The sequence below is a fragment of the Mytilus californianus genome, unplaced genomic scaffold (assembly GCF_021869535.1).
Source record: "Mytilus californianus isolate M0D057914Y unplaced genomic scaffold, xbMytCali1.0.p SCAF_2, whole genome shotgun sequence".
NCBI classification, from domain to species: domain Eukaryota; kingdom Metazoa; phylum Mollusca; class Bivalvia; order Mytilida; family Mytilidae; genus Mytilus; species Mytilus californianus.
The window spans coordinates 92570283-92587013 of NW_026262668.1; the positions used below are offsets into that span (position 1 = coordinate 92570283).

Below are 16731 nucleotides of genomic sequence, written 5' to 3' on the forward strand. Positions count from 1 at the left end.
GAGCTACAAAATATTGGGTACTCTTAGGAAAAGCTCAGCATTACAAAGGACAGGGAAGAATGGGAGAAGCTCTTTTCAAACTTATGGCTTATTTGGGATGAAAAGGATAGGTAAGTGAGTAAGTAAAGAATTATCAAAACTATTAATAAAACCTGCTGATAAAAAGTCATGCCGTCCTACAGCATTATAATTATTGCTGTATTTTATGGAAGATTTTATAAAACAACGTAATAAAAAGTAGAGGAAGACATCATCTTTTCCAATCCCTTTACAAATTGTACAGAATCTCAATGTAGAAAAATAAAAGAAACTATAAATTAGCAAACTGATGTTCGTCTCGAATAATACCAGACACATTGATTGAATAGCAACAGAATGATTAAGTCAAGGATCTATGACAATCATGTGCGAACCAAAACCTACGGCAATAGAAGATTTGATCAAGCAGCGGCCATCCTTTGGAATGCAATACCAAAAAAACTTCAAAATGCAAAGTCGGTGCCTGTATTCAAAAAGAACTTAAAAACTCACTTTTTTCGACAAGCATTTTTAATCCCTTAAATTCGTTTCTGTGATACATTGTGCCATAGACGTTAGCCTGCTTTTGATTTATCGAACCTTTCTTTTAACTGGAGATATGTTTCATTTATAATATGTACATTGTATGTTTTTAGTAGCACACATATTTTTCATTTCAGTAATTATATTTTTACATGGTAATATTCCTTTTTCATCTTTTGAATACGTTTTCAAATTTTTAACTTATATTTGATAATTTTTTTATAGCAATCTTATTTTAGACTTTTTTGGCTATTTATTTTACCAACTTTATTCAGTATAATTTTATTTTGATTCATTGATATATATATTCCACTTTTTTGTAAAAATTTCCACATTATTAATCCTTTTATCTAGAAAAGTTTTAACACTTAAATATTTATTTTGTGTGTTCATGTTTTATATTTTTATCACTGTCTGTGTGTATATTTCGTTTAACATGTGATGTAAAGCGCTTTGAGTAATATTGTTTTAGATTTAGCGCTATAGAAAAATTGTAATAATAATAATAAATAATAATGACGATATCAGTTTCCCATTGACAACTTTTAATTTCTCAGAAGTAACATATAGTATGCATACCCCCATGAATTGATATGTTAGATAGTACATGTTCACATTATACTGTTTTGATTCACATGGTAGTTCTATGTAAAATTCCTCGAATACTCCGGGAGTAGGAGTAGCAGGAGGAAAGACTGGAAACGACAATGAACAAGTTTTACGGTCACATTTTGAATTGGTTGACAAATACGATGTAGCTGTCTCAACTTACGAAAGACATATTTTCACGTCTGATCTAGTTTTGTCCTCGAGAGTTGTTCCTCGAAGACCAGAAATACTAAATGTTCTAGATCACCGACAGGGAAGATTTCAGGTTACTGACCATTTAATATAAGGATTACACCAGCTGAAAATATGCGAAGCGCAAGCAAGACGAACCTAAATTTGATCCTTCATCTGAACGGATCAAAACTGTTTGGTCGTGCATTGTGCAATAATATTAACCTATACATGGTCTCTGGTGGAGAATTGTCTCATTAATTTGGCAATCATACCACATCTTCTTATCTTTGTATCTATACAGTCAACACTACTATAGTTCTTATGCTGCTCAAATATCGAGTACATCTTCTCGTAAAACAGTGCTGTTAGGACACGATACCATTAAATACTTGAGTATTTTATCCATAGACTATTTTTCCATGTTGGTGGATTGATATTTCATCAAACATTCGAATGGTTTTTGTATTCTTATTAAGTTGATACCAATCATTTACAAAGACACAAAGAAAGAAAAAACAATTTGCCACAGTCGGTTATCCAGGTAAAAAACGACAATAAAATGCAAAAAAAGAAAAACAACTAAAGGTCAAACAACAGCCTGCAAAACACTACACAGAAAATTGAAGACTGAGCAACATGAATCAAATGAAACACCGAGAATGACCACAAGAGCTCTGGACGTTTAAGCAAATCATGGTTCACTAGAGACACTTGTTGCTCATGGTAAGTACACATTCGATGATACGTTTCATTCAGTGATATAACAATCTAGGAAAAGGAAAACGGTATTGTTACGACAATTGGAACATATCCTTGGTCATCTGTGGCACGAACAGGCCTTTTTTATACACCCATCCATAACACAATGTATTAAGGCTAGACTAAATTTAAGGGGACATACTTATCTGTATGACTGAATGAATTTATTCTAAATCTTTCATTTTCTTAGAAAAAGATAGCTTTAAATCAAAACATTGGACGGAATATTCGCAGTCTGGTCGATAAAAAAGCACGGGAAAGTATAACAAAGGTTTGTATTGGATAATGCTCTCCTACAGACGAAGCGTGAAGCAAATATAGTTTATGGCAGCATTTTATCTGAGAATTAGTAGATATGAGCATTCTTTGTTACGGTTTGAAGTTCTTTATAAATGTTTTGTTTGTACTTTTTTTGTTATCTGTTATAGCGTTATTCTAGAGTTATGATTGTGCTCATGTGTAGATTTTAGTTGTATTTTCTTTCAGGCTGTGCCTTTTCATTCCACCTTTCAACATTAAAAAAATGGGATAAATTAGATATGAAAAACTAGTTTAACGTCGGCACATATCGTTAGTGGTATCTTAAAATATTTTTGGTTACTAGTATATGGATAATTAAATAGTGTAGACAGAACTTTTTTCTGTTTTATTTATTTAAAATACTTCTTTATACTCTGGACGTTTAGTGCTTGGTATATTGTTTAGACACCCGTCTATTGTTGAAGACTGTTTATCAAATTCTGGATGTCTATTGATTATATGTATCATTACATTGGGTTTCTGGTTAATTGAAGTGTACCCAACTTAAATACGATATAGTTTGAAAACTAACCTATTAATTTGACCAGCGTGCTTAAAGTAACCGGGCCTGTGGTCCAGTGGTTTTCGTTGGTTGTTCTTTGATATGTTTATTTTTCTTTTATTGATGTAGTATAAATCAGGAAATTGTTTTTTTTCCTTTTAATTGTTTCACATTTTGTCATACGAGGGTCCTGTATAGCTTAGGTTTGCTCATTGTTGAATACTGTACGGTAGTCTATAATTGTTCACATCATTGTCCTTTGTCTATGAATAGTTGTCTCATTGACAATCATATACCTCACGTTTTTTTATTTAGTTTTATAAAGAGAAATCCCAGTACAATAGACGGTGACATCAACATGATTGAACAATTTCCCAAGTAAACATTTAAAAGAATTGGTGTGATTACATTTCATACATACGACATAGATATAGTATAATATACGATAAAACCGACAGAAAATCTTGTTATCTTCATTAGAAATTAGAAAGTTGATATAAACAAGATGGTAAGGTTGTAAAAAAAATATTTCAAGAGAGCAATCCTGAATTAAAATAAAAAAAGGTGTAAAATATTGCAGAAAAATAATTCACCGTTTGAAAGAAGTTGAAGTCATCAACCAGAATATCAAAGGGGACCAAACATCTATTTCTTTATAGTTGAAATTTACTCAGCACATAGGTTTGTACGATAACCTATAGCTGCTTACATCCACGTCATTTGTCTCCAGTGAGTAATTGTCTCAATGTCAATCGTACTATATCTCCTTATTTTTATATTTTTTACAAGTTTTTCTTTGATTTTTGTGTGTTAAATCATCAGAGATAGTTGCAGACGTATATCATCATAAATGTTTTACCGTCAATTGCCTTCAGGTTTGTTTTTGATCAAGTCGTCATGTAATTTTTTTAAGCCCAATTTAAATTTCTATGAAACATTCTATTCATAGTAACGACCGCTGGCATTTTTAGCAGAATGTTATAAACCATCATGCTCTTAAAAATACTAATACATGTACTATCATCACATATTGAATGTTTTTTGTTGAAGTTTTGCCGTGTTCAATAAGATAATACATGTAACATGATTTTAAAGATTTTTTGGTAGATTATTTGTTGTTGAATTTTTAATTTTTAGAAGAAGGTTTCATTTGAGGTTTAATGGTGTTTTGGGTCATTAATCTCAATTCATATAGGAGGCTACGCGTTCATCATTTTACCAAAGATTTTAATATATTAAAGTTTATAGGTCACTAATTTCAATAGACAAGTGCCTGTGTCGAACACCCAAGAAAATACATGCACATCACATACCCCAAAAAAAAAATGTCGGCATATCACTTCGTCTGTGATTTTGTAACTGTTGTGTATTTTTGGCATAAAATGCTGCATGTATACTGTCATACTTGTACGGGTCTATTTGCCAGAACCGATCTAATATTCAGAGAAGAAAAAAAATAAACACCTAATCATATCGGGCCATTTTATAACACATAAAAACCAATAAATTGCGTGCACTGCTCATTATCAGGACAAGACACAGCTACACCCGTTTGAGTCAGTTGTGGGTGATATTCTGTTGTCGGTTCGTAGTTTATTTCCAGTTTCCATATTCTTTGAAAAGTTTTTGGTTTTGATACTTTTTCTTAACACAGTTGTAAACATTTCTTTTACATTCTTTCCTGTTTTTGCACTTGTTTCAAAATATAAAACGTTGACATCTGATGCAAAGTCCTGAAAAAGAAACAAAAAAATATGCTGGTATTAGAAGGAGCTTTTGAAAATAAATTAAAGTAAATCAACTTAAAAATTAATATAATTAAAGAACCTTAGTGAGCGCGCTCACATACCCCACGTCCCCACATTGTCACTGGAGAAATAAAATAACTGTAAGAAAAAAAAATTGTATAAGAAAAAAAAATTGAATCATAATTTCCTGTCGATATGCACATCTACATAGTATGTCCTTATTATCTACAAAGTTTCATGAAATTCTGTTGTGTGGGTTCAGAGGAGTTGCGATGACAAACTGTTGCAGAGGTATATTGAAGCAAATAAGTTCAAAGGGGCGTAACTCCTAGAAAAAAAATTGAATAGTAATTTCCTGTCGATATGCACATCTACGTAGTATGTCCTTATTATCTAAAAAGCTATCATGAAATTCTATTGTGTGGTTTGAGAGGAGTTGCGATGACAAAAGGTTGCAGTAGTATATTGGGCAAATAAGTTCAAAGGGGCGTAACTCCTGGAAAAAAAATTGAATCGTAATTTCCTGTCGATATGCACATCTACGTAGTATGTCCTTATTATCTACAAAGTTTCATGAAATTTTGTTGTGTGGTTTCAGAGGAGTTGAGATGACAAACTGTTGCAGTAGTACATTAAAGTAAATAAGTTCAAAGGGGCGTAACTCCTAGAAAAAAATTGAATCATAATTTCCTATCGATATGCACATCTACCTAGTATGTCCTTATTATCTACAAAGTTTCATGAAATTCTGTTGTGTGGTTTCAGAGGAGTTGCGATGACAAACTGTTGCAGAGGTATATTGAAGCAAATAAGTTCAAAGGGGCGTAACTCCTAGAAAAATAAGTGAATCGTAATTTCCTGTCGATATGCACATCTACGTAGTATGTCCTTATTATCTGAAAAGGTTTCATGAAATTCTATTGTGTGGTTTGAGAAGAGTTGCGATGACAAAAGGTTGCAGTAGTATATTGGGCAAATAAGTTCAAAGGGGCGTAACTCCTGGAAAAAAAATTGAATCGTAATTTCCTGTCGATATGCACATCTACGTAGTATGTCCTTATTATCTACAAAGTTTTATGAAATTTTGTTGTGTGGTTTCAGAGGAGTTGAGATGACAAACTGTTGCAGTAGTACATTAAAGTAAATAAGTTCAAAGGGGCGTAACTCCTAGAAAAAAAATTGAATCGTAATTTCCTGTCGTGTTGTGTGGTTTGAGAGGAGTTGCGATGACAAGAAACAGGACTGACGGACTGACGGACGGACAGACAGACACATGCCAAGAAATCCTCGCTAAAAATTCCGGTCGACCTCCTACGGCATCCATTAGTAGTTAAAGATTTGATTTCATTCAATAAATTAATTTATGACCCGCGTGTACGTCTCACTTAAAACACAGCCATATACCAAATGGTCAAAATTAATCATCCATGTAATTTGCTCTATGGGATGTTTGCAAAATTTCAACGGAGGCAATTTCTTGGCATGGGAGAAAGGAAGAAAGACCATTCACAATTTGTCTTACATTTGTTTTTCTCTCTTTCAATTAAATAAAAAAAAAATTAAACCTTTCAGATGTAGAGTTCATAAGAAGGAAATATTCACTGTGGAACACCCCCACCCCCACTTTTTTTTGTGCTCTCTATTTTCAACCCTCTAATCTAATTAAAATTAAAACTTTGATTTCTAACCGATCTATTCATGTACCGGACCGGCAACTTTTTTTTATTTAATAAGAAAATCTACAGTGCCGTTCTACACATGCATGTTGATTGCTTGGAGTCCCCGCCCGAAAAGAAAGAAATAGTCTAACTCCAAGATACTATATTCCTGAATCACGTGATTTTTACTACGTGGAGCTTAAATTAGAATAAATACCGAATATGGAAAGTGAAACTACAATTCATAACATAAAGTCCGTTGGCGAATAGAAGAAAAAGAAGATAATGTTTGGCAAAGGGTACCGGGGTAATCCTCTTTGTGTTCAAAATATACATGAAATATTTGCCACTGCCCCTTGTCTCGGTTCTATGAATGTTTACCCTGAGTTTTCTATCTGTTACATGCCAAGAAATCCTCGCTAAAAATTCCGGTCGACCTCCTACGGCATCCATTAGTAGTTAAAGATTTGATTTCATTCAATAAATTAATTTATGACCCGCGTGTACGTCTCACTTAAAACACAGCCATATACCAAATGGTCAAAATTAATCATCCATGTAATTTGCTCTATGGGATGTTTGCAAAATTTCAACGGAGGCAATTTCTTGGCATGGGAGAAAGGAAGAAAGACCATTCACAATTTGTCTTACATTTGTTTTTCTCTCTTTCAATTAAATAAAAAAAAAATTAAACCTTTCAGATGTAGAGTTCATAAGAAGGAAATATTCACTGTGGAACACCCCCACCCCCACTTTTTTTTGTGCTCTCTATTTTCAACCCTCTAATCTAATTAAAATTAAAACTTTGATTTCTAACCGATCTATTCATGTACCGGACCGGCAACTTTTTTTTATTTAATAAGAAAATCTACAGTGCCGTTCTACACATGCATGTTGATTGCTTGGAGTCCCCGCCCGAAAAGAAAGAAATAGTCTAACTCCAAGATACTATATTCCTGAATCACGTGATTTTTACTACGTGGAGCTTAAATTAGAATAAATACCGAATATGGAAAGTGAAACTACAATTCATAACATAAAGTCCGTTGGCGAATAGAAGAAAAAGAAGATAATGTTTGGCAAAGGGTACCGGGGTAATCCTCTTTGTGTTCAAAATATACATGAAATATTTGCCACTGCCCCTTGTCTCGGTTCTATGAATGTTTACCCTGAGTTTTCTATCTGTTACATGCCAAGAAATCCTCGCTAAAAATTCCGGTCGACCTCCTACGGCATCCATTAGTAGTTAAAGATTTGATTTCATTCAATAAATTAATTTATGACCCGCGTGTACGTCTCACTTAAAACACAGCCATATACCAAATGGTCAAAATTAATCATCCATGTAATTTGCTCTATGGGATGTTTGCAAAATTTCAACGGAGGCAATTTCTTGGCATGGGAGAAAGGAAGAAAGACCATTCACAATTTGTCTTACATTTGTTTTTCTCTCTTTCAATTAAATAAAAAAAAAAATTAAACCTTTCAGATGTAGAGTTCATAAGAAGGAAATATTCACTGTGGAACACCCCCACCCCCACTTTTTTTTGTGCTCTCTATTTTCAACCCTCTAATCTAATTAAAATTAAAACTTTGATTTCTAACCGATCTATTCATGTACCGGACCGGCAACTTTTTTTTATTTAATAAGAAAATCTACAGTGCCGTTCTACACATGCATGTTGATTGCTTGGAGTCCCCGCCCGAAAAGAAAGAAATAGTCTAACTCCAAGATACTATATTCCTGAATCACGTGATTTTTACTACGTGGAGCTTAAATTAGAATAAATACCGAATATGGAAAGTGAAACTACAATTCATAACATAAAGTCCGTTGGCGAATAGAAGAAAAAGAAGATAATGTTTGGCAAAGGGTACCGGGGTAATCCTCTTTGTGTTCAAAATATACATGAAATATTTGCCACTGCCCCTTGTCTCGGTTCTATGAATGTTTACCCTGAGTTTTCTATCTGTTACGGGAGAAAGGAAGAAAGACCATTCACAATTTGTCTTACATTTGTTTTTCTCTCTTTCAATTAAATAAAAAAAAAATTAAACCTTTCAGATGTAGAGTTCATAAGAAGGAAATATTCACTGTGGAACACCCCCACCCCCACTTTTTTTTGTGCTCTCTATTTTCAACCCTCTAATCTAATTAAAATTAAAACTTTGATTTCTAACCGATCTATTCATGTACCGGACCGGCAACTTTTTTTTATTTAATAAGAAAATCTACAGTGCCGTTCTACACATGCATGTTGATTGCTTGGAGTCCCCGCCCGAAAAGAAAGAAATAGTCTAACTCCAAGATACTATATTCCTGAATCACGTGATTTTTACTACGTGGAGCTTAAATTAGAATAAATACCGAATATGGAAAGTGAAACTACAATTCATAACATAAAGTCCGTTGGCGAATAGAAGAAAAAGAAGATAATGTTTGGCAAAGGGTACCGGGGTAATCCTCTTTGTGTTCAAAATATACATGAAATATTTGCCACTGCCCCTTGTCTCGGTTCTATGAATGTTTACCCTGAGTTTTCTATCTGTTACATGCCAAGAAATCCTCGCTAAAAATTCCGGTCGACCTCCTACGGCATCCATTAGTAGTTAAAGATTTGATTTCATTCAATAAATTAATTTATGACCCGCGTGTACGTCTCACTTAAAACACAGCCATATACCAAATGGTCAAAATTAATCATCCATGTAATTTGCTCTATGGGATGTTTGCAAAATTTCAACGGAGGCAATTTCTTGGCATGGGAGAAAGGAAGAAAGACCATTCACAATTTGTCTTACATTTGTTTTTCTCTCTTTCAATTAAATAAAAAAAAAATTAAACCTTTCAGATGTAGAGTTCATAAGAAGGAAATATTCACTGTGGAACACCCCCACCCCCACTTTTTTTGTGCTCTCTATTTTCAACCCTCTAATCTAATTAAAATTAAAACTTTGATTTCTAACCGATCTATTCATGTACCGGACCGGCAACTTTTTTTTATTTAATAAGAAAATCTACAGTGCCGTTCTACACATGCATGTTGATTGCTTGGAGTCCCCGCCCGAAAAGAAAGAAATAGTCTAACTCCAAGATACTATATTCCTGAATCACGTGATTTTTACTACGTGGAGCTTAAATTAGAATAAATACCGAATATGGAAAGTGAAACTACAATTCATAACATAAAGTCCGTTGGCGAATAGAAGAAAAAGAAGATAATGTTTGGCAAAGGGTACCGGGGTAATCCTCTTTGTGTTCAAAATATACATGAAATATTTGCCACTGCCCCTTGTCTCGGTTCTATGAATGTTTACCCTGAGTTTTCTATCTGTTACATGCCAAGAAATCCTCGCTAAAAATTCCGGTCGACCTCCTACGGCATCCATTAGTAGTTAAAGATTTGATTTCATTCAATAAATTAATTTATGACCCGCGTGTACGTCTCACTTAAAACACAGCCATATACCAAATGGTCAAAATTAATCATCCATGTAATTTGCTCTATGGGATGTTTGCAAAATTTCAACGGAGGCAATTTCTTGGCATGGGAGAAAGGAAGAAAGACCATTCACAATTTGTCTTACATTTGTTTTTCTCTCTTTCAATTAAATAAAAAAAAAATTAAACCTTTCAGATGTAGAGTTCATAAGAAGGAAATATTCACTGTGGAACACCCCCACCCCCACTTTTTTTTGTGCTCTCTATTTTCAACCCTCTAATCTAATTAAAATTAAAACTTTGATTTCTAACCGATCTATTCATGTACCGGACCGGCAACTTTTTTTTATTTAATAAGAAAATCTACAGTGCCGTTCTACACATGCATGTTGATTGCTTGGAGTCCCCGCCCGAAAAGAAAGAAATAGTCTAACTCCAAGATACTATATTCCTGAATCACGTGATTTTTACTACGTGGAGCTTAAATTAGAATAAATACCGAATATGGAAAGTGAAACTACAATTCATAACATAAAGTCCGTTGGCGAATAGAAGAAAAAGAAGATAATGTTTGGCAAAGGGTACCGGGGTAATCCTCTTTGTGTTCAAAATATACATGAAATATTTGCCACTGCCCCTTGTCTCGGTTCTATGAATGTTTACCCTGAGTTTTCTATCTGTTACGGGAGAAAGGAAGAAAGACCATTCACAATTTGTCTTACATTTGTTTTTCTCTCTTTCAATTAAATAAAAAAAAAATTAAACCTTTCAGATGTAGAGTTCATAAGAAGGAAATATTCACTGTGGAACACCCCCACCCCCACTTTTTTTTGTGCTCTCTATTTTCAACCCTCTAATCTAATTAAAATTAAAACTTTGATTTCTAACCGATCTATTCATGTACCGGACCGGCAACTTTTTTTTATTTAATAAGAAAATCTACAGTGCCGTTCTACACATGCATGTTGATTGCTTGGAGTCCCCGCCCGAAAAGAAAGAAATAGTCTAACTCCAAGATACTATATTCCTGAATCACGTGATTTTTACTACGTGGAGCTTAAATTAGAATAAATACCGAATATGGAAAGTGAAACTACAATTCATAACATAAAGTCCGTTGGCGAATAGAAGAAAAAGAAGATAATGTTTGGCAAAGGGTACCGGGGTAATCCTCTTTGTGTTCAAAATATACATGAAATATTTGCCACTGCCCCTTGTCTCGGTTCTATGAATGTTTACCCTGAGTTTTCTATCTGTTACATGCCAAGAAATCCTCGCTAAAAATTCCGGTCGACCTCCTACGGCATCCATTAGTAGTTAAAGATTTGATTTCATTCAATAAATTAATTTATGACCCGCGTGTACGTCTCACTTAAAACACAGCCATATACCAAATGGTCAAAATTAATCATCCATGTAATTTGCTCTATGGGATGTTTGCAAAATTTCAACGGAGGCAATTTCTTGGCATGGGAGAAAGGAAGAAAGACCATTCACAATTTGTCTTACATTTGTTTTTCTCTCTTTCAATTAAATAAAAAAAAAATTAAACCTTTCAGATGTAGAGTTCATAAGAAGGAAATATTCACTGTGGAACACCCCCACCCCCACTTTTTTTTGTGCTCTCTATTTTCAACCCTCTAATCTAATTAAAATTAAAACTTTGATTTCTAACCGATCTATTCATGTACCGGACCGGCAACTTTTTTTTATTTAATAAGAAAATCTACAGTGCCGTTCTACACATGCATGTTGATTGCTTGGAGTCCCCGCCCGAAAAGAAAGAAATAGTCTAACTCCAAGATACTATATTCCTGAATCACGTGATTTTTACTACGTGGAGCTTAAATTAGAATAAATACCGAATATGGAAAGTGAAACTACAATTCATAACATAAAGTCCGTTGGCGAATAGAAGAAAAAGAAGATAATGTTTGGCAAAGGGTACCGGGGTAATCCTCTTTGTGTTCAAAATATACATGAAATATTTGCCACTGCCCCTTGTCTCGGTTCTATGAATGTTTACCCTGAGTTTTCTATCTGTTACATGCCAAGAAATCCTCGCTAAAAATTCCGGTCGACCTCCTACGGCATCCATTAGTAGTTAAAGATTTGATTTCATTCAATAAATTAATTTATGACCCGCGTGTACGTCTCACTTAAAACACAGCCATATACCAAATGGTCAAAATTAATCATCCATGTAATTTGCTCTATGGGATGTTTGCAAAATTTCAACGGAGGCAATTTCTTGGCATGGGAGAAAGGAAGAAAGACCATTCACAATTTGTCTTACATTTGTTTTTCTCTCTTTCAATTAAATAAAAAAAAAATTAAACCTTTCAGATGTAGAGTTCATAAGAAGGAAATATTCACTGTGGAACACCCCCACCCCCACTTTTTTTTGTGCTCTCTATTTTCAACCCTCTAATCTAATTAAAATTAAAACTTTGATTTCTAACCGATCTATTCATGTACCGGACCGGCAACTTTTTTTTATTTAATAAGAAAATCTACAGTGCCGTTCTACACATGCATGTTGATTGCTTGGAGTCCCCGCCCGAAAAGAAAGAAATAGTCTAACTCCAAGATACTATATTCCTGAATCACGTGATTTTTACTACGTGGAGCTTAAATTAGAATAAATACCGAATATGGAAAGTGAAACTACAATTCATAACATAAAGTCCGTTGGCGAATAGAAGAAAAAGAAGATAATGTTTGGCAAAGGGTACCGGGGTAATCCTCTTTGTGTTCAAAATATACATGAAATATTTGCCACTGCCCCTTGTCTCGGTTCTATGAATGTTTACCCTGAGTTTTCTATCTGTTACGGGAGAAAGGAAGAAAGACCATTCACAATTTGTCTTACATTTGTTTTTCTCTCTTTCAATTAAATAAAAAAAAAATTAAACCTTTCAGATGTAGAGTTCATAAGAAGGAAATATTCACTGTGGAACACCCCCACCCCCACTTTTTTTTGTGCTCTCTATTTTCAACCCTCTAATCTAATTAAAATTAAAACTTTGATTTCTAACCGATCTATTCATGTACCGGACCGGCAACTTTTTTTTATTTAATAAGAAAATCTACAGTGCCGTTCTACACATGCATGTTGATTGCTTGGAGTCCCCGCCCGAAAAGAAAGAAATAGTCTAACTCCAAGATACTATATTCCTGAATCACGTGATTTTTACTACGTGGAGCTTAAATTAGAATAAATACCGAATATGGAAAGTGAAACTACAATTCATAACATAAAGTCCGTTGGCGAATAGAAGAAAAAGAAGATAATGTTTGGCAAAGGGTACCGGGGTAATCCTCTTTGTGTTCAAAATATACATGAAATATTTGCCACTGCCCCTTGTCTCGGTTCTATGAATGTTTACCCTGAGTTTTCTATCTGTTACATGCCAAGAAATCCTCGCTAAAAATTCCGGTCGACCTCCTACGGCATCCATTAGTAGTTAAAGATTTGATTTCATTCAATAAATTAATTTATGACCCGCGTGTACGTCTCACTTAAAACACAGCCATATACCAAATGGTCAAAATTAATCATCCATGTAATTTGCTCTATGGGATGTTTGCAAAATTTCAACGGAGGCAATTTCTTGGCATGGGAGAAAGGAAGAAAGACCATTCACAATTTGTCTTACATTTGTTTTTCTCTCTTTCAATTAAATAAAAAAAAAATTAAACCTTTCAGATGTAGAGTTCATAAGAAGGAAATATTCACTGTGGAACACCCCCACCCCCACTTTTTTTTGTGCTCTCTATTTTCAACCCTCTAATCTAATTAAAATTAAAACTTTGATTTCTAACCGATCTATTCATGTACCGGACCGGCAACTTTTTTTTATTTAATAAGAAAATCTACAGTGCCGTTCTACACATGCATGTTGATTGCTTGGAGTCCCCGCCCGAAAAGAAAGAAATAGTCTAACTCCAAGATACTATATTCCTGAATCACGTGATTTTTACTACGTGGAGCTTAAATTAGAATAAATACCGAATATGGAAAGTGAAACTACAATTCATAACATAAAGTCCGTTGGCGAATAGAAGAAAAAGAAGATAATGTTTGGCAAAGGGTACCGGGGTAATCCTCTTTGTGTTCAAAATATACATGAAATATTTGCCACTGCCCCTTGTCTCGGTTCTATGAATGTTTACCCTGAGTTTTCTATCTGTTACGGGAGAAAGGAAGAAAGACCATTCACAATTTGTCTTACATTTGTTTTTCTCTCTTTCAATTAAATAAAAAAAAAATTAAACCTTTCAGATGTAGAGTTCATAAGAAGGAAATATTCACTGTGGAACACCCCCACCCCCACTTTTTTTTGTGCTCTCTATTTTCAACCCTCTAATCTAATTAAAATTAAAACTTTGATTTCTAACCGATCTATTCATGTACCGGACCGGCAACTTTTTTTTATTTAATAAGAAAATCTACAGTGCCGTTCTACACATGCATGTTGATTGCTTGGAGTCCCCGCCCGAAAAGAAAGAAATAGTCTAACTCCAAGATACTATATTCCTGAATCACGTGATTTTTACTACGTGGAGCTTAAATTAGAATAAATACCGAATATGGAAAGTGAAACTACAATTCATAACATAAAGTCCGTTGGCGAATAGAAGAAAAAGAAGATAATGTTTGGCAAAGGGTACCGGGGTAATCCTCTTTGTGTTCAAAATATACATGAAATATTTGCCACTGCCCCTTGTCTCGGTTCTATGAATGTTTACCCTGAGTTTTCTATCTGTTACATGCCAAGAAATCCTCGCTAAAAATTCCGGTCGACCTCCTACGGCATCCATTAGTAGTTAAAGATTTGATTTCATTCAATAAATTAATTTATGACCCGCGTGTACGTCTCACTTAAAACACAGCCATATACCAAATGGTCAAAATTAATCATCCATGTAATTTGCTCTATGGGATGTTTGCAAAATTTCAACGGAGGCAATTTCTTGGCATGGGAGAAAGGAAGAAAGACCATTCACAATTTGTCTTACATTTGTTTTTCTCTCTTTCAATTAAATAAAAAAAAAATTAAACCTTTCAGATGTAGAGTTCATAAGAAGGAAATATTCACTGTGGAACACCCCCACCCCCACTTTTTTTTGTGCTCTCTATTTTCAACCCTCTAATCTAATTAAAATTAAAACTTTGATTTCTAACCGATCTATTCATGTACCGGACCGGCAACTTTTTTTTATTTAATAAGAAAATCTACAGTGCCGTTCTACACATGCATGTTGATTGCTTGGAGTCCCCGCCCGAAAAGAAAGAAATAGTCTAACTCCAAGATACTATATTCCTGAATCACGTGATTTTTACTACGTGGAGCTTAAATTAGAATAAATACCGAATATGGAAAGTGAAACTACAATTCATAACATAAAGTCCGTTGGCAAATAGAAGAAAAAGAAGATAATGTTTGGCAAAGGGTACCGGGGTAATCCTCTTTGTGTTCAAAATATACATGAAATATTTGCCACTGCCCCTTGTCTCGGTTCTATGAATGTTTACCCTGAGTTTTCTATCTGTTACGGGAGAAAGGAAGAAAGACCATTCACAATTTGTCTTACATTTGTTTTTCTCTCTTTCAATTAAATAAAAAAAAAATTAAACCTTTCAGATGTAGAGTTCATAAGAAGGAAATATTCACTGTGGAACACCCCCACCCCCACTTTTTTTTGTGCTCTCTATTTTCAACCCTCTAATCTAATTAAAATTAAAACTTTGATTTCTAACCGATCTATTCATGTACCGGACCGGCAACTTTTTTTTATTTAATAAGAAAATCTACAGTGCCGTTCTACACATGCATGTTGATTGCTTGGAGTCCCCGCCCGAAAAGAAAGAAATAGTCTAACTCCAAGATACTATATTCCTGAATCACGTGATTTTTACTACGTGGAGCTTAAATTAGAATAAATACCGAATATGGAAAGTGAAACTACAATTCATAACATAAAGTCCGTTGGCGAATAGAAGAAAAAGAAGATAATGTTTGGCAAAGGGTACCGGGGTAATCCTCTTTGTGTTCAAAATATACATGAAATATTTGCCACTGCCCCTTGTCTCGGTTCTATGAATGTTTACCCTGAGTTTTCTATCTGTTACATGCCAAGAAATCCTCGCTAAAAATTCCGGTCGACCTCCTACGGCATCCATTAGTAGTTAAAGATTTGATTTCATTCAATAAATTAATTTATGACCCGCGTGTACGTCTCACTTAAAACACAGCCATATACCAAATGGTCAAAATTAATCATCCATGTAATTTGCTCTATGGGATGTTTGCAAAATTTCAACGGAGGCAATTTCTTGGCATGGGAGAAAGGAAGAAAGACCATTCACAATTTGTCTTACATTTGTTTTTCTCTCTTTCAATTAAATAAAAAAAAAATTAAACCTTTCAGATGTAGAGTTCATAAGAAGGAAATATTCACTGTGGAACACCCCCACCCCCACTTTTTTTTGTGCTCTCTATTTTCAACCCTCTAATCTAATTAAAATTAAAACTTTGATTTCTAACCGATCTATTCATGTACCGGACCGGCAACTTTTTTTTATTTAATAAGAAAATCTACAGTGCCGTTCTACACATGCATGTTGATTGCTTGGAGTCCCCGCCCGAAAAGAAAGAAATAGTCTAACTCCAAGATACTATATTCCTGAATCACGTGATTTTTACTACGTGGAGCTTAAATTAGAATAAATACCGAATATGGAAAGTGAAACTACAATTCATAACATAAAGTCCGTTGGCGAATAGAAGAAAAAGAAGATAATGTTTGGCAAAGGGTACCGGGGTAATCCTCTTTGTGTTCAAAATATACATGAAATATTTGCCACTGCCCCTTGTCTCGGTTCTATGAATGTTTACCCTGAGTTTTCTATCTGTTACATGCCAAGAAATCCTCGCTAAAAATTCCGGTCGACCTCCTACGGCATCCATTAGT

The 16731-nt window shown here is 34.3% G+C and overlaps 1 protein-coding gene across 1 annotated transcript in view; it reads right to left on the bottom strand.

Moving 5' to 3' along the window:
• Nucleotides 1-4373: 4373 nt before the first annotated feature.
• The window catches only part of LOC127728480 (ras-related protein Rab-6B-like), a 46102-nt gene continuing 33744 nt past the window's right edge, over nucleotides 4374-16731 (bottom strand). Inside the window, exon 7 of the mRNA XM_052235878.1 lies at nucleotides 4374-4638. Coding sequence (XP_052091838.1) covers nucleotides 4432-4638 — 207 coding nt within the window. The 3' untranslated portion in view covers nucleotides 4374-4431. The remainder of the gene's footprint in view (nucleotides 4639-16731) is intronic.